The sequence below is a fragment of the Berghia stephanieae genome, chromosome 1 (genome assembly GCF_034508935.2).
Source record: "Berghia stephanieae isolate SIO BIC M18660-M18661 chromosome 1, UCSD_Bste_1.3, whole genome shotgun sequence".
Lineage (NCBI taxonomy): Eukaryota > Metazoa > Mollusca > Gastropoda > Nudibranchia > Aeolidiidae > Berghia > Berghia stephanieae.
The window spans coordinates 58,218,986-58,242,603 of NC_088360.1; the positions used below are offsets into that span (position 1 = coordinate 58,218,986).

The 23,618-nt window shown below is 35.5% G+C and overlaps 1 protein-coding gene across 1 annotated transcript; it reads left to right on the plus strand.

Annotated features, from left to right (window-relative positions):
• The first annotated feature begins 330 nt into the window (after positions 1-330).
• On the plus strand, positions 331-23,159 carry LOC144978259 (uncharacterized). The gene is made up of 8 exons (XM_078924107.1): positions 331-349; positions 1,746-1,874; positions 4,983-5,177; positions 6,765-6,809; positions 7,587-7,737; positions 9,069-9,211; positions 19,591-19,829; positions 22,943-23,159. Exons 2-8 carry the CDS (start codon positions 1,760-1,762, stop codon positions 23,108-23,110), a joined length of 1,056 nt encoding a protein of 351 aa, XP_078780233.1. The 5' UTR covers positions 331-349; positions 1,746-1,759; the 3' UTR covers positions 23,111-23,159.
• The last annotated feature ends 459 nt before the right edge of the window (positions 23,160-23,618 follow it).

Here is a 23,618-nt window from a genome sequence, read left to right on the forward strand (position 1 = left end):
TGCATAAGTATAAGTATAAGTATAAGTGCAGTAAAAATTTGTGCACAAAATTTGTTCCATGGTGGATGCGAGACTCTGTGTGTGTGTGTGTGTGTGTGTGTGTGTGTGTGTGTCTCTTTTAAAAAAAAAAATTTTGATGCTTCTCTAGCCTTCCTTCTCTTTTTTTTTTTTTGGGAGTACCTACGTACACGGTAAAGGGGCATCAAGCCTCAGGATCTACGCAAACGTTAACTGTTTTAACCGTTGCAAAACAAGCAATGGATGGATCTCGTCGTGAGCGTGCGCGCTTGTGTGTGTATGTGTGTGTGTGTTATTATTTTAAAAATCAAAACAATTTTACCCATTAAAGGTGAGTTCAATCTTACACTACCCAAAATCCAGATCTTAGTGTTAATGTTATCATGAAAAGACAAGCTTTGCAATTGCAGCTTAATTGAAGGCCCAAGTTGAAATACTCTTACTGCTCTCGGTGGAAACGATTTATTCTGCATAAGCAATCTGGAGAAAAAAAAATCAGTGTCACTGTAAGAGGTTAAAATTTCACAAAGCATGAACCGTGAAGCACCTCTGTAGTAACTATCCTTTGATCTACGTTATCAGGCAACCCATTGTTTCTTTCATCTTTCCCCATACCCTCTTACTCCCCCCATCTCTCTCTCTTGTCATAGTGTTATCCCTTCCCCTTCCCATCTCATGGTAAAATGAAATCTTTCTGCTCAGTTTGCAAATACATCAGTGATGATAATCTTCCGCGGAATTCCGGGATTTTAGGATTTTAAAAGAAATTTTCCACTGTTTTTGCCATGTCAAACATTTTCCGATAAGTGGTAGTTTAGCTGAAAAATCACCATAATGTCTTGTGTCATTTTTCTACACCTCTACCAAGCTGCATGAATTTTGGTGACACTCCCATGTCCATAACCCATATTTCAGAAGATCCCAAGTGTCACAGTTTTGATACCTGTCAATAATAGTGGAAATTTGACTCGGGATTGGTAGTCCACCCCTTCCCTATTATACATGTTTTTGAAAACTAAAATTCATCCATCGTCAATCGCCAAGGATTGTGTCAGTTCATCAACAATCTACTCATGTGTACTTTTGACATGGAGTAACGTTAGTGTCACAAAGTAATATTAATTTTAATTAACACTCATTTTCTCTTCTCTCTCTCTGTGATTTTCTCCTTTCTCTCTCTCATTGTTATTGTTATTAATATTAGAATGCTCTTGCTTTCTCTTTTCTTTCTTTCTCCCGTTTTCTTTTTCACAAATTTCTTCTGCTAGCCTTGGACTGTGTCAGTTGGTAATTGGTAAATCGTCAATTCTTAACTGTCACGGAGTATGGAGTGACGCTAATATTTGTAATCTCATTTTCTCAAAGCATCGGTAAAATTACTCTGCTCAGCAGGGACCACTTTTTTTTTTACAATAGTAACCCAAGCTGAAATCAAGGAAAAATAGATTACGACAAATAAGCAAACATAATATATTTTCTTTACAAAAAACACAGACAAAAAAAATACTTGCCTTTTCTATTATCCCTTCCCAGACTGAACTCATTGTAGAACAGTCTGTCCTCCACCTTTTGTCCTGTCGACATGGATGATCCTGCTGGAATATTTCTACCACTAACATAGCTCTCCTGGTCACTAAGACTAAGACACACAACCATGACAAGGTTTTGATCCACCAGAGATAATGCTGATCTATAATATTTTATTATGTTTCCTTCTTCTTTTTCAGGATTATTAGCACAAATGGCACAAGGCAAAATTCAAGATAACAAAAAGAACAAACATAAAAAGCAGAAAGTTGAAAAACATGAGGAACCAGTTCGCAAGAAAATGAAGAAAAATGAATGTTTGGATAAAGGTATATCTGGATAGATTTCTGTAACACTCTTGAAGAAAATAAAAGCCAACAAGTACAATAGTGCAGCTGGAAACTAATCTAATATGCAGTATTTTTTTCTTGTCGTTCATTTTTTATTGCATGATAATTTTACAGGGTTTTTAAAGTCCAAATTTGCTTTAACTAAAATACTTTTTTTTCACATTGTCCTGGACAATGAAAGACTTGATTATCACAACAATATAAACAAAAGCTTGGGTTTTGTGTATGTGTGTGTGTGTGGGGGGGGGGGGGGGGGGGGGGGGGGGTGGTTGTATGTTATGATGATATTACAGACCTGACATATCTTCTGATTGGGCAATTTCCAATCTGGTTGCTCTGTTCCCTAACTCCCATTAACAGATAGCTTTTCCTGATAAGAGCTTCAGTGCTAGTTAACAATTTATTTTTTTAAGCTAATGGTGATAAATACGATAATTGGCAACAATAGATAAATGTGGCAATTTGATTTATTCACAATAGATTGTGTTTGATATCATATTAATATTTAGTTCCTCATTTTCAAGTATTCATTTGACTTGGATCTGGTTAATAGCAACATGATAACATCATCATTTGAAAATAGACTACTAAAAGTTTAAAAAAATAACACAAAATCAACAAAATAGTCCTGTAACTGTAAACATTTATCATATTGTTATCATTGTCCTATAATTACGCTATTTCCTGTATTTGCCCATTGACCTTGTTCTTAATTGTCAATGTATGCCAGGCTCAACTTTGACTTATCTAAACTTCCCTATTTGCCAGTTTGAAAAGTTAGTAGGTCTGATATTATGAAGAGAGGTTAGAAATTTAGAATATATCAGGTGGTCATAAAAAAATGTGACGCTCTTTGTTGGCTTGTATCTCTATGATTCTTCATTGGATTTCTTTTAAATTCAAAACACAAAATTAACAAATCCTACGTATACTGTCAAAATTTTATGAATTAAGAAACAAAAAAGATATTGTGATTGTTGAAACCGTGTTCAGACGTATAATTTTATCAGAGGAAATGACGCAACATGACTTACTAGAGGTGCCTAAATGAGTCAATAAAATGGAGATAAAGATAAAGGGAGTAAATCTGACTCATGAATGAACAACACAAAACAAACGACATTTTGGCCTTTGGCCTTTTTCAAGTAAACACAAAATACATATATATCAGTGATGCCAATCTTCTGCGGATCCGAGGAATTCCTCCTTTTTGGAGGGTCCTCCCTTTTTTCCTCGGTTCCTCCCATTTTTCCTCCGTTCACGAATAAAAAAATTAAAATTATTTAACTAAATTATTAGTTTGCTGTCTCTGCTACTATTACTTACATCACCATCACCACAACTGCTACCTTAACCATCACACAATATGATCCTTGTAATCTTTGCAATATGATGGTGATATTACAAAAAATATAACTGCAATATATACATTAGATTTTAAAAAAAAAAATTTTGTGTTTTATGACTCCTTCACCTGATCTTTGAATGGATAATAAATGCTCCCAAATTCATGGGAATTAGTCCCAGATAGCCTTATTTTGGCACTTAAAAAAAAAAATTTCCGGGTGGGGCATGCTTGTAGGAGGCTGCCTTCGGCAGCCTGAGCCCGCCTTTGGGGGGCATGATGAGACGTCGATCATTGTCCTCCTTTTTCATTTTTTTCTGTTGGCATCACTGATATATTATAATAGATTGTCATAATAATATAGGTGAAAATTTGTAAATGTGTGTGTGTGTGTATGCAATGGAAGAGAGGGAGCAACAATGAAATGACGTAATGATATCAAAACTATATATAAATATCTCAAGAATAAGGTAGGGGGAGGGGGGGATGGTTTATTGAAGAATACTAGACAGCAATAGTGTTATTAGTGGTCCCCTACCTCCGCTGTTAAGATATTGAAGAGAAAAAAAGGAGACACAACATTGCATAGAGTAAAATGGCGATGATCTTAACTTTTGTTCCATTTTTAGAGCAATCATTAATCATTTCACCATAAACATTACTTTCATCATAATTCTCCTCATAATATAAGAAACCTTCGATGTAGCACACTCATATACCTATTTTGGTCCAATGATTACAAAGTGATCATAGCACCACTGTCCTCTTACTTTAATGACGCAGCATAGTTGCTTTTTCCAACTCCCTGTAATGTTGCATCATTTTTCTCTGATACTGTTTTTCTGTCCACGGTTTTGAAAAATCACTATCTTTTTTGTGGAACAGATAAAGCAAAACCAAAGACATGTTGATTTTATTTGTTAGTCTCCTAGTTCGTTTCTAGAAATATTTAATCACTGTAGCCGAATTTCAAAGTAAACAACCCAAAATGGCCAAAACCACCATTTAAAAAAATCATTTATAAACACTCTCTCTCTCTCTCTCTCTCTCTCTCTCTCTCTCTCTCTCTCTCTCTCTCTCTCTCTCTCTCTCTCTCTCTCTCTCTCTCTCTCTCTCTCTCTCTCTCTCTCTCTCTCTCTCTCTCTCTCTCTCTCTCTCTCTCTCTCTCTCTCTCTCTCTCTCTCTCTCTCTCTCTCTCTCAATGATTAGTTTTACTTAGAAAATGTAGGGGGTTTGCTAGTTTTAAATAAACAAACACAAAGAACTCAATAACAAATACAAAATATCTAATCCTATTAAACAGAGAGGGCAGGCAACTTTTAAATCTTTTTCCAACACAAACTGGGAGGGGGGTGTTTCAAGTATCTTGTACCTCGATTTTATTCAGATAAGCTGGGTTTCATTTTTGTTTTTGGTTTGTCCCATGGAAATGACTTAAGTAGAGTTAACTGCAGTAGCCACATCTATAAAAGTGGATTTTGAAAATCGTCTCATGGTGCATTTGAAATGCAGTATTTCATAATTGGTTGTTCCTTTTTAAAAAAATGTGTATCTCTTTAACATTTGACTTGCACGTTAAACTATCAACCTTTATGATACATTCCTATTTCTTTGTGTATTTTTTGTTTGTTTGTTTTGTTTTTGTTTATTTGTTTTTTCTTTCAACTTTGTTTTTAAAAAATAGGAGGGGTTGGGAATCACTACCTGATTATTTTTCACTATTGTTTATTGATTTTCTTCAGAATCAGAACAAGCAGTGGAAGGGAAAGCTCAAGACTTTAGAAAAAATAACAAAAATAAACGTAAATTTGAGGAGACTGGAGAATTGGTTTGCAAGAGTAAAATGATCAGTGATAAAAAGCGCAAATTTGAGGAGACTGAAGAATTGGTCAGCAAGAAAGCAAAGAAGAATTTCCCTTCAGAGGCAAAGAAATCAGGTAACTTTATAGAGTAGGCTGGGTCTTCGCAGTTTTTTAATGCGTTTATGTTCTGCTTTGAATAGTGGATGATTTGATTTACTTATCGAGAGACAAATTTTAAATTCCACACAGTAGTAAAAATTCAATGGTTGTCCTTCTCAGTTTATAGATTTTGGTTTGAGACTAAAATAATCATAAGAAATAAATTAAAGTAATGCTCCTCATTCGTGAATTCTGCTGTTGTTAATCTTAACTTAATTGCCTCAAACATGTCATAAAGTGTTCGCTGCTGAAGACATCTTTTAGTAAAATGTAAAGCTAAAATATGATCGAAAGTTATTGTGTGATTAATTGATAATTGATAATGAATGATGCGCAGCTAATCAGAGGTGAAGTGAAATGGAGATGAAAAAGCGTGTCTAAGCTGTCTACTACACACCCCTCTTTTGTTGAAAAGCCATTAGGTTCAAAGGCCTAATTACATCGAACCCCCCCCCCCCCCCTTTTTTTTTTTTTTCACCCCCTCACATTTAAACAAAGTGGAAATGAAATGGGATGTCAATGGTAACTTGTCTACCACCCCCACCCATCCCCCTTATTGTCTTGTTGAAAATCCAGTCAGTTGCAAAGCATCAACACACGAGCGAGAACATTTTGCTTGCATGATTCTACACCCCCAACTCCCCCTCTTTCCTCGTTTTTCGCCTGCCAGTCACCCGTTGTCTTCCTTTTCCATTCTGTGCGATTGTGGTGTTGGCCAAGCCCAAGTGCAGTGATTGAAGTGTTTGCCTACCCCCCACCTCCACCCCTACCCACCCCTTACCCTCATCTTATACTTACGCTCTTTGTCTATTGTCGTCGGGCATTATTACGTGTGGCCACCTTCCCGAATTTTTGAAGAAAAATAGAGAAAGGGAAGGTGCTCTCAAGTTGTTTCGTTTTAAAGAAAGTCCTGCTTAGAAGTATTTTGGTTAAATCGTAAGAATTAAGGTAAAGATAATGAAGAAACTCATACAATTTATTAAATCCTTTGCAATTCATGGTATTTTTCGGTTTAGCTTCTTTCGGTTTAAAGTAATTTTACTGTAAGTACTTGTCGGTTGTAATGTATACCTACACCAAACATCCATTAGTCTAGGGAAAATCGTTCTACTTGTCAAGAATGAGACTTTGGACCTAAAATACAGAATGAGATAGATATTGGGAATGGTAATAGAATTTAGCTTCCTAATTGGTTGAGTGACCAAGCAGATACCATTAAACCATCTTAAATTATCCTGTTCACCACCAATAGTTAGTTATAAGTATTTCTATTTTAAATCAAAGGGAATTTTTGAGTAGCTTAAAGCTAAAAAGTAATTTGACGTCTTTGTTTTTATTTGATATCAATATCATATACATCTTTATGTCAGCACAGTCCATTTCTTAAAGACTTTATCTCTAATGTCAATTTTCTTCCATTTGACCTCAACTATTTTGTTCTTTTTGTTTTGTTTTGGTTTTTTTTTCGGTATATAATCTTTGATTTTAATAATTGTCATGTCTATTTCTTAGGTCATGTAAAATCAAAATGTTTTAACAATGACTTCTCATTTTATCTTGTAGAATTGATACGAGTGACAAAACATAAAGAAGATGATCGGATAAGAGGTAAGGATACTTTTTGATAAATATCAGAAGTCAACTAACATATATTAAAAACATTTTGTTGAAATGTTCATTTTTGAGGTCATAAAATACCCATTTATAGCTACTACATCAATAGTTCAATGTACCTTTGATACAACAAGGTTAGCAGAACTGAGGGTAAGATCTTGTTGCATTAAAGCAGGGTGCTGTTTACTGATGCATACCTACCAACCCTTCTGCTTTTGGCGGAATCATTCCTATTTTCACTCATCCTCTTCCACAATTCCGCCATTGTTTCTAAAATTCCGATTTTCAATAATAATGGTAATGGTAAGAAGAAAAAAATGGAGGGGGGGGGGGGTTAAAAGGTGAATTTTCTTTTTAATGATTGCCAACAGGGAGCTAAATTAAATGCACTCCTTTCCTCTTCCCCATTCCATTACCTAATACATGTAATATGTAGTTTTGCCAGCTGAGCCCGAATACTGTCTTTATGTGTTTGATGGCAAAGTTGGTGGTAATTTTGATACAGAATTATCAATTGATTGTTAAAAGATTCCTATTTTTTGTCTCAAATTCCTATTTTCTGATGTTCTGATTCCACTTTTGGAATACGAGGGTTGGCAGCTCTGCTAATGTTGTTTAGGGGAGAAAAAAGGGGGGGGGGGGGGATGATGCGAGGATTATTATTTTCTTTATTGAATACTAAGCTTTATCAGAGCAATTGTTTTATATATAAATCTTTTAATGAAAAATATCTCACTTCAACTTAAAACGATATTTTTATTCAACTCTCAGAGGAAAGTCAAGCCTCATCATTATTTTTGAGAGTGGTCCCAACTGGCTATTCAACAGAGCAGGTCAAGGCATTATCTGATGACATAGTTCATGCAAGATTGAAAATTAAAAATTGGAGAGAATCTCCAGGAGGGGTAAAACAGCAATACAAGTATGTTTTGATTTGTTTCAGTGCTTTTTAATTATTGAGGGGGAGAGAAAAAAAAAAAAAAAAGGGGGGGGGGGGGGGGGGCATTATAGACCTATTGGTTTGAATTGTGACAACTGTTTACAAATTATATTATGTTAGCATTTCATTTTTTGGAATTTGTTTCTTGACGGCAATGTTGTTGGGTTATAAAAGAATGTTTCAACTTGTGCTAAAATTATTTTTCTTTCTTGGTCCGATTTGTTTGTTTGTTTGATTGATCCTTTTTCTTTAAAGAACTTAGTATCTGAGAGATTGACTCTTTTCATTGTATGTAGTGATGATAATCTTCTGTGGAATTCCGGGATTTTGGGATATTCTTTGAAATGTCCTACTATTTTTGTAGTGTCAAACATTTTGCTATGAAAAGTACTCAGGTGACTCCACGGCAGAACGAGGAAAAAATCACCATCATATCTTGTGTCAAATGTTGACACCTATGCTCATTTGCATTAATTTTGGTGACACTCGCATTTTATTACGTCAACCTAGACTGAGTGGCACCATATGTCAAAAGTGGCACAAGGCCAGTGGTTTCCTTGGATGAATAGATCTTGGGTAGGGATTGGAAAGAAAAAAATAGATCATTTCATCTCTCTCTCTCTCTCTCTCTCTCTCTCTCTCTCTCTCTCTCTCTCTCTCTCTCTCCTCTCTCTCTCTCCTCTCTCTCCTCCTCCTTCTCTCTCTCTCTCCTCTCTCTCTCTCTCTCTCTCTCTCTCTCTCTCTCTCCCCCCCCCCTTACCCATATTTCTCTCTCAACCACTCTTCTATCTTCATGTTATGTTTTTAAAAGTCATCTTGTCAGAGAAAAATAGGTAAAATATGAAAATAGGCAAGGTTGATGAATCGGAAGGCAATTGTTCAAATTATTATTGATTTACTCTTCTTCCTTTGTTTAGATAGTCTCCGTTTGCAAGTTGTTAGATATTCATAAGTCTAATTTATAAACTGCATAACCACTAGGTTGCAATAACAAAGGTATTGTAGTGTGCTTTGTAAAGTTAAAAACAAATATTTTGTAGCCTTTGGGCCAAAAATTTATCATCTCGTGATGTAAATAGTGGTATGATTAATATTGTGAGCTTTTAAAATTATTTTCTGGAAAGGACAATTCATTATATTTACATATTTACTTAACTATCATATTGCATATTTTAATTTTGGCTTGATTTTGCCTGATGGACCGATACATTTTCCTCCTTTTTGACAAATTGCCATTATCATCACTGAGTATGAGGCCGTTAATTTTTAATCATCTATTCATCTCTCTTTTTAATCTATTATCATTATTCCAGATTTGCTTTCCTTCGTTTTGAAAGTAAAGAAAAGGCAGATTTGAATATGAAGAAATTGAATGGAATGGTTGTTGAAAATATTACTCTTCATTTAGAGTATGTTAAGTCAAAACCTGCTCCTGAAGATGAGCGAAAGAAAAAAAGTAAGTGTTTATATGAGGTATATGTCTCTAAAATACAGTGCAATCCACAAGAAGTCACTACTTTTGATGTCAACTTTCACATGAGGTCAACACCTCCCATTTTTTTTCTTTCTTCTATGGCATAACTGTTTTTATTTCTGATTAAGTCAACAGCTTTAGCACTATCTCACTTAAAGTCAACACCACACCACACCTGCTGTGTTGGTAATGAAACAGACAAGAAAGAGAAGATGAGGAAAAAAAACAGAGAGAGAGAGAAAGAGTCTGTAGCAGGGCTGAGAATCTTCCGCCTAAAGGCGGATTTCCGCCTAAATGGTAGTTTATCTCCGCCCATCCCATCACATTTCCTCCTTTTTCAAATTTGCCGTGTCGAACATTTTCCTCAAAACCACAAAATCACCATTATGTCATATGTCATATTTTGACACCTGTGCTCAGTCTCGTGAAATTTAGTGACGGTCCCGTTTTTATGACGTTGGGCCAGACAGTATGGCACCAGATGTCACAATAGACACTGACGACCAGTAGTGTTCTTTGATTAGTTAGTTGATGGTTGAAGGGGAAGGGGAGGGATAAATGGGTCTGGATTTTTTTCCCCTGTTGTAGGTACCTATTACCTTTTAAATCTCTCTCTCTCTCCCCTCTCTCTCTCTCTCTCCTCTCTCTCTCCTCTCTCTCTCTCTCTCTCTCCTCTCTCTCTCTCTCTCCTCCTCTCTCTCTCTCTCTCTCTCTTTTATTTTTTTTCCCCTTTGCCTTTCTTTCTATTTCTCTTTTCTTCTTCTTTTTTTTTTTTTTTTGGGATATAGAATTCAAAAGGTCAATACATAAGTTATTCTGGAAAAGAAGTCTCTCCTCCCCCCCCCCCCCCCCCCCCCCCCCCCCCCCCCCCCCCCCCCCCCCCCCCCTCTCTCTCTCTCTCTCTTTCTTTCTTTCTTTCGCAACCACATTAAATCATCTGGTAGAAATGATATATTAGAACAAAGCCATGGTGGTTGGCTTAGTTTAATCTTTTTTCTTTTTACCTTTTGACTATGGCTTTAAATTTGAGAATTTCTTGTGTTGTATTTATAAGCTGACTAACTACTAGGTTTCTTTGCTTGTGTTTGATCGATAGACCGAGAAATGTTCCTCCTTTTTGACAATTGCTATTATCATCACTGAATAAAAAAAAACACTCACCAAAACCACTACATCAACATCTCTACCACCACTACTATTAAAATCACCACCACATCATCATCCCTACCACCACTACTACTACAAATAGCACCACATCATCCCTACCACCACTACTACTACAACTACCACCACATCATCAACCCTACTACCACTACTACAACCACCATCATATCATCATCCCCACCACCACTACTACTTCAACCACCACTACATCATCATCCTTACCACCACTACTATTACCACCACCATCACACCATCATCCCTACCACCTCTACTACTACAACCACCACCACATCATCAACCCTACTACCACTAGTACAACCACCACCTCATCATCATCCCTACCACTACCACTACTACAACCGTCATCCCTACCACCACCACCACTACTACAACCACCACCACATCATCCCTACCACCACTACTACTACAACCATCATCCCTACCACCACCACTACTACAACCACCACAACATCATCCCTACCACTACTACTACTACAACCATCATCCCTATCACCACCACTACTACAACCACCACAACATCATCCCTACCACATACTACTACTACAACCGTCATCCCTACCACCACCACTACTACAACCACCACAACATCATCCCTACCACTACTACTACTACAACCGTCATCCCTACCACCACCACTACTACAACCACCACCTCATCATCATCCCTACCACTACTACTACTACAACCATCATCCCTACCACCACTACTACTACAACCACCACAACATCATCCCTACCACCACTACTACTACAACTACCACCACATCATCATTCCTACCACAGCTACTACAATCACTACCACATCATCCCTACCACTGCTATTACTACAACCACCACCACATCATCATCCCTACTACAACCACCAAATGTTGTAATTGAGCCAAGGTCAAAAGGTGCCAATTTTTTTTTTCAAAATAAAAGTGACATAATAGTCCATTCATGTTTCTATATGTGTAGCAAAAACCCTGTACTTCATGAATAAAAGGCCCTTTAGATAACTTTAAGGTCTAACGCAGTATAATATCGTCAATAATACCTATAGGTTGCTGGTGTCACCTGTGACTGGTGACACCAAAATGAGACAAAAAACTCAATAACCAAATGATTTTTGTTGAGTATCAAACTTTATTTAGTAAGTTATAGACAAAAAGACACAATCAACAACAATCATAGTACAATAATATTACCAACTATTGGAGAAAATGTTGCTTTTTGGTGTCATCGGTCACAAGCAACATAGAATGAAAATATATTATTTCATAAAAATGTTTGTACATTAACAACAACAACAATATTGCATATTCTTATTACCAGCAACGTTCAAAACTTTTGGAATAAAATGTTGGGAAATAATGTGACCAAAGCATATCTTATTTAGCGACATTGTGTCACTTATGACATTAGACCGATGACACCATTACTTATGTCACAAACAATACCAAATTGCAATTTCGACAATATATCAATAATTTCAGTCAAACCAGAGTAATAACCACACTTAAATATGGAATTTGATAATATTTCAGAAACCAAAGACTTCAAAATTAGAAATATACATGGAAATTAGAGCATCTGAATGTGACTTGTGACATAAGACCGGTGACACCATTACTTATGTCACAAGCAACACCAAATCACACTTTCGTCCATAATATATCATTATTTTCAGTCAAAAAAGCACAATAACCTACTCTAAAATGAAATTCAATAATATTTTAAGAAACTAAATACTTTCAAATTGGAAATATACTTAGAAATTAGTAATACCATTGTTGCTATTACTTGGGTCAAAATCGGCACTAGAACGCAATTTCGCCTCAATAAATCAAGAATAACAACTGAACACATGTAATATAGCCTGTTAAAATGTAATTCAATGACATTTCAAGCTTTGAAGAACATGAAAACAGAAAAACATTAGAAACTTCAAACTTAAGTGTCACCTGTGACATTTTAACCAATGACACCAATGGTCACAAAAAGTACCAGAAGTCACACAAACACTAGATAAATATCAGCCATGGTAATGAATTCATGTAACCATACGGTAACAGCCGCCCTACTGCTCAAATCTACTAGTTTGTAGTAATTTAGTCTGTTAATAGTAAATCAAATCAAATTTCTTGACAACTCTTCTTTTATCTGGATTCGTCAAAAGCTTGAGTTTTGTCTTTTTCTTGATTGATACAACCCTGAAACATAAAAAATTAGAATTACAAGGAAATGATTAATTGTGTCAAAATCACAGTCTTATGTGAGATGTCATATCATATTTGTAAATAGAATAATAGCTGAAAACATAATTTTTTGGTGGCACTTTGTAATATCCAATATCAAGTGTTGCTTGTGACAATGTAAAATAGCGATGACACCAAAGTTCAACTTACCTTTTCTGCCTGGAGCCACGCTGGAAAGGCAAATGAAAGTGCTGCACTTCAAAGACTGGTAAGAAGGGTGGATCAAAATTGCGAATCGCCATTTAACGAAACAAACTTCCACGTGTTCACGCATGCCGTGTTGCTTGTGACAAATGACACCAAAACCAATAAACCTCAATATCGGCAAAACGGTATACATTTAATCCAAGATTTGAGTTCAGATAGTAAATCTATGCTTTTTTCTCATAATAAAACATTTTATAAACATTAAACATGAGCTTTAAAGTTTCGTGTCGAGTCTTAGTATTGTGCTGTGTTTGATGACACCAAAGGTCACAAGCAACACCAACTTTTTAAGAACTCTCTATGAAACTTAATAGATATGTAATATACTGCAATTGCGTTTAAAAGTAAATTTTGACTTTATACTATTAGTCAAATGTCAATCATGTGAGCTAAAGCATCACATTTAATTTCTACACGATTTCTAAAAAGGTGATGCGTTGACCTCGTTTTAAGCACATGCCAAACAGCATTCAAATTCCACTTTCAAGTTGTTTATTTCATATTCTGTTGAACAGAGTATGTTGAGCTATCTCATTTTATCTCTTCTTCATATTATCAATTGATTACAAGCATTAACCCAATGAAAACAGCTCATAATTAAGTAAAAATCAAATTTTCTTAACACTGGTATCAGGCGGGCACCTTTTGACCTTGGCTCAATTACACTTTCAACTTTTGAAATTCCACCGAGTCGTGTTAGAAATTGCTGCGAGACAAATTTTGGATCGCATCATAGTAAATTTTAGTGAAATTCAAATTTATAGGTTATGGTCGCATGGATGGGTCATGATCTTCACGATGAAAAATTTCCTCCTTTTTTGTGACCAGTCATTCTCACCCCTGATAATGTGTGTATGTGTGTGCAACGTAGTGGAGCATTGATGAGGGAAGAGAGGGCGAAGCCAGTGTTGCATTTTTTTGTTTTGATACAGGCCTTGGTCAGTCCGAGAGAAGAATCAGAATAGATTATGCATGCTCTGACAATTCCAGAGCTCACATAGAATCCTTATCTGAGATGAGCTTATGTGGTGTGTGTGTGTGCTTATCAACTTACATACTGGCTAGTTTCTCTCTCACTGCTGTTGCATTGATCAGGGCTGAGAGTCTTCCGTCTAAGAGCTGATTTCCGCCTAAATGGTGGTTTATCTCTGCCTATCACTATCACAATTCCGCCCTTTTCAATTAAATTTTATGAATAAAAAAGACTCACCATAACCATTACATCAACATCCCTACCACCTCTACCATTACAACCACCACCATATCACTGGCCCCCCAGGAAAACGCGACCAGTGCAGCCGCATAATTTGCCACTTACCGCAATGCGGCCGCATAATTCAACTTTTACCCATAATTATGCAAAATATGGTTTTCAGCGTGAATTTATGACCATTGTATGAAGAAAAATGAAACCGAAAAAGCCAGACGTTGTTCCCAAATACGTGACAGTGACTTCCCTTTAACTTTAAAGGAATGCTATTCCAATTCCAAGCAGGGTTGCCAATTTGGCAGATTTTCTGCCAAATGTCCTTTTTTTGGCAGAATTTGAAGTCGTCTGGCAGAGAAAAATTGGTTTGGCAGTTTGGCAGATATTTGGCAGATTTTATTTTCCGAGGCCTAGGAATGAATGTAGAGGTCTACTCCACGTTTTCCATGACAATTTTTATGTATTAGTGATTTTTTTTAACTTGGGAAATGAAAAAAAAAATTATGACATCAGCCTTGAGAATTTTTTGTTTAACAAAACTGATGAGTTTTCAAAGTACAAAGTATAAATAGTACGGTTTGGCAGATTTTTGTGGTATTTGGCAGATTGTTAAAATCCAGTTAGCAGAATGCCTGAAATTAATCTGGTAACCCTGATTCCAAGTGTACGATTTGATGTCTTCTTGAGATCTACCCTGCTAATGCTGCTCCTGTCTCCACCTTGGGATCAACTTGAGAGCCTCACAAAGCTGAAAACTGTACCTGAGGAGGAGATCAAGAGATACACCCGGCAGCTTGGGCCCCTCGCGGTGAAGAACTCCATCACCTCTTCTGTTGACGTGCCACATTTTTGGCAGTCCATTTCTGATGGAGTGCCCGCTTTGGCTGTTTGTGCCAAGTGGTACATATACACCACGATCAACAGCGCTGATGCTGAGCGCAGCTTTTCTGTTTACAATCTGATATTGTCAGATAGGCGCAGGAGTCTTAGCACAACGTCTCTGCGACATCTAGCTTGTCTGTGCTACAACAAAAAATTAAGTTTTGAATTTGCGGTGTAGTTCTTTAATTTTGAATTGGTTTAAATGTAAATAAAACAATGGAAAATTTTAGACAGCGATTTATTACTTTTTTTCTGTTTTGCATAATTTGTAATTTCCCTTGCATAATTTGCCTTTTCCCCCCCCCCCCCCCCCCCCCCCCGCATAATTTGAAATTTCCCCCGCATAATTTGGGATATTTTTTTTGCATATTTCTGGGGGGCCAGATATCATCACTGCCACCACTACAACAACAACCACCACATCATCATTCCTTTCACCACTAACACTACTACAAACTACCATCACATAATTATCCCCTCCACCACAACTACTACAACCACTACCACACCATCATCCTAGGACCACTACTATTACAACCACACACCACATCATCATCCCTACCTCCCCTACCACCACATCATCATCCCTACCAACACTACTACTACAACCACCAACACATCATCCCTACCACCACTACTACTACAACTACCACCACATCATCATCCCTAGCACGACTACTACTACAACCACCACCACATCATCATCCCTAGCACGACTACTACTACAACCACCACCACATCATCTCTACAAGTACTACAACCACCATCTCATCATCATCATTACTACCACTACTACTGTAACCACCACCACATCATTGGTAATCGTCTCTACCACCACATCATCATCCCTAACACTAACACCACTATACTACAAAAACCACCACATCATTCCTACCAGTACTACTACAAGTACAACTACGACTACTACTTCTACTACTACTACTACTACTACTACTACTACTACTACTACTACTACTACTACTACTACTACTACTACTACTACTACTACTACTACTAGTACTACTACTAATACTACTACTACTACTACTACTAATACTACTACTACCACAACCACATTATCATCCCTATCACAACTATTACAACCACCACTGCTCCATCATCCCTACCACAACTACCACAACCTCCACCACATCATCATCCCTACCACCATTACTATTACAACAACCACCACATCTTCAGCCTTACCACCACTACTACTACAATCACCACTACACCGTCATCCGTGCCATTACTATTACTACAACCACCTACACATCATCATCACTACTACAACCACCGTACTTTGTAATTACACTTTCAACTTTTGAAATTCCTTCAAATGGTGTCAGAAATTGCTGTGAGACACATCATTTTGGATTGCATCTCAGTGAATTTTAATGAAATCCTAATTTATAGCTTGTAGTCGCATGGATGGGTCATGATCCATGCACCGAAAAATTTCATCCTTTTTTCTTACCCGTCATTCTCACCCCTGGTTGATTGCAATATATGCTCAAGCTTGGGAGATTGCCGGCCTATCAAGATTGCAGGAGAAAGCCTGCCACATAATTTTAGGATTTTCTCCAAAATGTTCTGTTTTGTTAGTCACACATTTTCCTCGATGAAGTAAAGAATGTTGTGGATCCCATAAAGAAAAAAAATTACTTTCATGTCTTATGTCATACTTTGATACCTGTGCTCAGTTTCGTGAATTTTGGTGACACTTCTGGTTTTATGATTTTATTTATGACGGTTTTATGACCAAATCTCAAAAGTGACACAAGACCAGATGTTGTATTTGATTATTGGTTGATGGTCAAAATGGAGGGGGATGGGATACATGGGTCCTTTTTTCCCCATCTGTCATAAGGCCCTATGTGTTTTTTTTTTTCTTTTCTCTTTCCTTTTCATTCTTCTTTTTCTTTCTTTCTTTTTTTCTTTTTTATTATAGAATTCATCACAACTTTCTTTCAAACCGTTCTAGCAGAGTAGTCTCTCTCTCTCTCTCTCTCTCTCTCTCTCTCTCTCTCTCTCTCTCTCTCTCTCTCTCTCTCTCTCTCTCTCTCTCTCTCCTCTCTCTCTCTCCTCTCTCTCTCTATCTATCTATCTCTTCTCTCTCTCTCTCTTTCTCTCTCTCTGTTTCTCTCTCTTTCTCTCTCTCTCCCCTCCTCTCATCTCTCTCTATCTATCTATCTATCTATCTATCTATCTATCTATCTATCTATCTATCTATCTATCTATCTATCTATCTATCTATCTATCTATCCATCTTTCCTTCCTTTATCCATATTTCTTTCTCAATCACCTTTCTATCTTTATGTAAGCCATCTGGTTATTGAGAGACAATATATTACAATAAGGGAAGTGTGATTAACGTAGTTTACCTGTGTTAGATAAACCATATTTTGCAGTTTATTAAAGAGTCATATGAGTCCTGTTTATAAGCTGCATTTACAAAGATATTGTAGCCTGTTTTGTAAATTATACACAAATAATTTCTGGCCATTTGGCCAAAAGTTTACCATAATATCTTGATGTTGTAGTGGTATAAGTAATATTGTTGGCCGTCAAACTTGTTTTGTGGAAAGGACAACTCATTAAATGTTTACAAAAGTAAATTTAAGCTAATGATAAGAATGGATCACAGCTATTATGTAACTATGAATGTTTATGTTATTTTTGCATCTTGTTTGTTGGATTGATACATTTTCCTCCTTTTGACAAATTGCCATTATCATCACTGAATTGTCAGTTCTTGCGAAAATAATAATGTCTCCCTAAATCATCAAAAGAATTATCAATTTTAAAAAAATAATTTATGAAATAGGAGAAAATATTTATCATTGTATTGCGTTCAAATGCCACCACTACTACTACAACCACCACCACATCATCATCCCTACCACAACTACTACAACCTCCACCACTACCTGGCAGGTATCTATGTACGTTCAGCGGGTGGTTGGATGGGAGCATCACCCTTGAATCATATACCTATGATGTTCGCATGGGTGTACGATCCGATAGTGATGTCGTTTCTTCTTCTTTTCACTAGCCTATCCTGCTTCTTTGGTTTGTGATTGTATGTTTGACAGGGGATATTTTTTTTTTCTGTAAATCTTCTGCCTGTTTGTTCTTGGTTATTTATAATTTAGCTTATGATATCTTTAGGTTATGATTTTGATTTACATTTATACTATTTTTGTTAGATTGCTTGTTTTTTTGTTTCAGCGGTCTCTCATATAACCTCAATTGTGTTGGAAGAGACCTAAAGCAACAACAACATATGTACGTTCAGACTATAACATTAAATTAAACATAGAGAGCCAAATTTCTTTAACCTTTTTCCACGCTCTTCTTACTAGTATTTTTTTAGTGTAGCCAAAATAGGTCCATGGTTAAGATTGGTAAGTTCATTGCACCTGTATGTGGGTTATGTTGTCTTATCATAAAAATTTGTACAGGATGCAAACTTTTCCAGAAAATTTGCCAAGAATCTCTCAGTTTGCCGGCTTTTAAAAATTTTTGGTCCTACCCATGTAGGCTGATAGGTAATGAAAATCACCCTTGTGCACTGGAGGCAATGGATAACACAAAGAGACACACTTGAGCAAATGCACAAACATACCCATGCTCATCAAATCCATTCGCTTTCATCATTACTTGTCTCTATTCTTTCATTATCATTTTTCCATGACTTCCAAGTTGTGCTCTTTTACTCATCAGCCTGTTGAACTTTTATCCTTTTTTCTTTCAATTTCACCTATTGTAAAATGTCCTTGGATTTTGTCCCCTGATAATGGATAAAGTCAACACATTTTTTCGGTCCCATTGTGTTGACTTTGTCCGGATTGCACTGTAAATGGAAGTTTTAGAGAGATTACATAACAGATAGGAGAGAGATACAGGTGATGATGATCATGTATATTTTGTTGGGTTCTTAGGGTAGGTCTTTCTTGTCTTCAGGCCTGTAAATCTTCCGACTATAGTCGAATTTCCGACAGTACGATTTTGCTTTATATATTCTGTAAAGTGCTAATATTAAAAAAATAAATAAATAGATAAATAATAGTAAAAATAATATTCATAATGTCAAAGAACAGAACCAACAAAAAAATAAAATAAAAGAGTTTTATTTCGTTCCTTGAAAAAATCAAATTTTATCCCATTTCGAACACCGACTTAAAAAAAAAAAAGAATCTTTTTATTTGTGGCATCAAAGACAAAACAAAACTAGACCGTCTATTAGTTAGCTATATTTTTAGGCCACCTACACGCTCCGCTAGATGTGGGTGTATTCACTGCTGCCTACTGTGCCACAGGCGGCGAGAGAGGGTCGCCGCAAGTTCGCGCGAGTCGTCTATTTGTGTTTATTAATTAATCCATATTTTTGTCCTGTTGGTCTATTTCCGCGTATTCAAAAAGTTCCGACAATTTTTTCTCCAACCATTTACAGACATGTTGTCTAGTCTTAATACAAAGAAGAAAACAGGTTAACAGTGCTTTTAATTTCCTTTGCAAGATGTTTTTTGTTTTTTGTTTTTTTTTTATTTTAATCGTATGCAATAACATCCTCTTTTAAAATGCATATTGTTTTACATTTGAAGTATCTTAAGAATATAAAATGGTAAAATTATTTTTCAGAAAAAAAGTCATCTGACAAAGCTAAGAAAGGAGAGTATGCAGTCCAGGAAGCCAAAGCAGAAAAAGAAGCAACTCAGGTGACCAAAGCAGGAAAAAAAGGAAATGAGATTGCTAAAACAGGGAAGACAACAACAGAAAAAATCAAAATTGAAAAGAAGACGGTCGAGGTCGCAAAACTTGGAAAAAAGGCAGTTGATACGAAACAATTAAAAAAGAAAAAAGAGGAAGAAGATGATGAGGTAGGTCATGTAAAGGAGGCAGTGTGGCAGTCCAGATAAAATAAACCCACTTAAGATAAAAATCGTTTTAAATAAACTTTTTGTCAAGTCTCAATTTTCCCCTTATATAAACCATCTAATCAAAATCGGGTTTAGATAAAGATTAATCAGTCTTGGTCCCGTTAAAACAAACTGTTATCTACTATAGTGGCCTTCTTATCCCATCACTTTCAAATATTTGCACTGGAGGCTGATGCAATATTCATCTTATACAAATGCCTACCTAACAAGACATGCATTGAAGGATAAAGTCTGCAGCAGTGGACAGAAGCTGTTCTTGTTGTTGCAATATATTAGTACAAAAACAAACAACCGCTCTTCATCATTGGCAAGGTTGCTAAACTACGGTGATTTCCCTTGAAAATAGATCAGATTAACCTTGCTTAAGATTTTTAAAATTCTGGTCCCAAGGAGTTTATTTATTTTGTTCTGGTCATACTTTCTGTGAATCAAATAATTATTATGGGTGGTTTATGGTGAATGGAGTGCCCTTGTAATTGGTGGGTGAGTGATGTAATTTAAAACTTGCTAATCTAAAGAAATACCCTGATTATGATCTGGATTAGAGATTAATCCATTGCACAATAATCGCAGAATGACAAATACCACAAAGCACACCCTAACTTTAAATTGTGTTTTGTTTGTATTCCAGTAAGGATTTTTGCTTTGTGAACATCACATGTCTATATGTATTACAAAAAAATTTGGCAATGAAAATATTATTCTAAAATCTGAAATATTAGTTTATCAGTGCAAAATATGCTCACAAACACTTTTTAAGGTATCTATAAATATTTCAAAATTTATTAGAATTTTTCATGTCTTGTAAATTATCCTCTGAGCATTCACTGTTTTAGGATCACATGATTTTACGTCATTTAGTAGAATATTATTATTATTATTATTATTATTATTATTATTATTATTATTATTATTATTATTATTATTATTATTATTAGAGTGCAACCTCTGGATAGACCCCTGAATAACAACAACCACTGGTCCTGATTTTTTTGTTATATGTTATTAGTAATAAAAAACCCTTTTTGTTCATATGGAACCACCTTAAAAGAAGTTTAATCAGTGGATGGAACTCTCAAGGGTCCTTCTGGGTTAACTGATATCAGGCAATAGGGGCAATTATGGATGATCTTATAGTATGTTGGAATAGCCGGGAAAACAGTAACAGTCTCTTTCATTTTATTATTTGAAAAATCAGTTGCTTTTCTTAACTTCAGTCCAGATTTGATATTATTGCGGTTAATACCTAATTGTTTTTTTTTGTTTTTTATATACCGCAAGATGTGGATCTACTTTTTTTAAGTGCTTGTATATTTTTGTGCACTTACATAAAATTTTTTTCGCTATTTAAAACTCATCAGCAGTATCGCATGGATTTTAATTAAAATCAAAACTAGACGTGTGCATCTATGTTCTTGTGCAATATTATCATATTGGCACTTGAAATATTTTTAAAAAATAATTCTTAGTTTTGTTAAATGGCGTTCGACCACTGTTTACGATCAAAACAATGACAATACACATTGGAGAGTGAAAGCATAACTGTTATCCCCTTTGTAAACTGGAGAAATATACTCTAACAGTGTTGAGATGTGTCTTCTCTCAGGCACTGGTCCGCGCATCGCACTGTTATGTATTCACAGGGCTCACAATGCACCCTTTTTCCTCCATTTTGAAAACCCTAAAATAACGAAATAATTTTCCAGTCCCGGGCAATGTCATTATCCAGGGGTTGCACTGTATTATTATTATTATTATTATTATTATTATTATTATTATTATTATTATTATTATTATTATTATTATTATTATTATTATTATTATTATTATTATTATTATTATTATTATCATTATTATTATTATTATTATTATTATTATTATTATTATTATTATTATTATTATTATTATTATTATTATTATTATTATTATATTGTTGAAACATAGTATTGTTATTGTTATTATAGTGGTGAAAAAATGAGAATTACTTATGTCTCTCTTTTTAAAAGGCCTATTAATATTTTTCAAGTTTTTGTTTCTGATTTGTTAATGTAATAGAATTGAGTCTAACTATGAAATAATTTTGAAATCTCAAATGACGACATTGCCATGGAGACAGCTACCTTTATCTGTAGTATAGAGAAAAAAAATGGTCTTGAATTCATGACTCGTGATTATTTAGAAAATCACAAGTAAAGCAATATAGTGACCAAATGACAATTTGGCAATCTGAATAAGAAGTAAAAAAGATTTTTTTAAAGATATTGGACCCAGGCATGTCTCAGGATTATGATTTTTGACGAGATAAAGGAACAAATAGAGAGTATATCTATCTCTAAATCTAGACTTTATTTTATAATTATCCAAAACAAATGATTAATGACAGTAGTGCATGTTAGGGTGTCCCGTTTTAGCTTTTTGTAGAGTTGGCCGCTATGTAATTGTTATTTTAAGAGTTTTTATTTGGTATTTAGTGCAAATTTTAACAGAACTGAGACGTGTTTATTTAAATTTACCACACCTGTATAATATCCAACAATAAGGGCACAATTTATTCTGCACCAGATGTAAACGTAAGTGTTGTGTTTGCTAGCAGTGATCTTATTAGTCGGATATGATCTTTTTCGAGAAATGAGTTTAGTACCTACAAAAGCAATGTTCTGCAGATTGTCTCAAAAGCAGAGCTCATGTCAATGCCCAATATAGTGAACTCTTCTCTGTATTTTTCAGTTCTGGCTTTCAACCACCTATGAGCCCATACAATGTCACTGGTCCTCCCATCTTAATAATGATAATAATAATAATAATAAAACCTTTTGATGCTTACATATTACAGTGCTTTCTCCTTAATTTATGGATATGGGTGTATTGTTGATTGCTTTCACATTGTTATTTTGCTTTTATTTTATCTATTTTATTTGTGGGGGGGGGGGGGGGGGGGGGGGGGGGGGGTCAGTTATGTACATTTTAAAAATTCTTTGCCTCATTAAGTTTTCATCAATTTACTAAGCTTCTGAAATGTTAATTACATACACAATTATTTTTTTTCATTTCAGGATGATGAAGAGATGGATTCTGAGGCGGATGATGATGAAGACGATGATGATGACGACGATGATGATGATGATGAAGAAGACAATGAAGAGGATGATGATGACGACGACGATGAAGATGATGAAAATGATGAGGGTGGAGAAGAAGAAGATGATGACAGTGATGAATGAAATTTATTTTTGTATTTTTAAAAAATAAATGGATATATTTATATTATAATTTTGTTCAGTGTATTGTTCAGTTGAAAATATTTAATATGATCAATTGGATCAATAAGCAGATGCTACAACTAATGTTTTTTTCCTCTTCTCTACCCTTTATTCATTGGTCCCTTTCTATCTTGTCCTAACATGACTCAGTTTTAATGTGTCGAAAGGGATCCTTTTTGTATTGGTTGGTTGGTTTGTTGTATTTTTTGTTTTGTTTTTGTTTATTTGTCAATCCTATTGATTGGCTTGTTCTCTGTCTTTGTCTTGGAATGAGATTACTTGGTTTTGTCCTGGCCCTGGCCGGATACCCTTGTTGGGAGGGAAACAGCCAAATGTATAGTTAGTTTCGGGAGATGATGTCTTTCCCTTGTAAATCATCTCTCTATTATGTACTGTATTATTTTTCCACATACTGTATGTATGATTTGTAAACAATTGAGTGTGGCGGGGATTTGTGCTTATGTCCGGA

What these genes read in the sequence shown, in the direction of transcription:
- LOC144978259 (XM_078924107.1), top strand. Translation starts at nt 1,760, where the DNA reads ATGGCACAAGGCAAAATTCAAGATAACAAAAAGAACAAACATAAAAAG. An exon ending in AAATGAATGTTTGGATAAAG is followed by an intron (nt 1,875 to 4,982) that starts GTATATCTGGAT and finishes GATTTTCTTCAG; the next exon opens with AATCAGAACAAGCAGTGGAA. An exon ending in AAGAGGAAGAAGATGATGAG is followed by an intron (nt 19,830 to 22,942) that starts GTAGGTCATGTA and finishes TTTTCATTTCAG; the next exon opens with GATGATGAAGAGATGGATTC.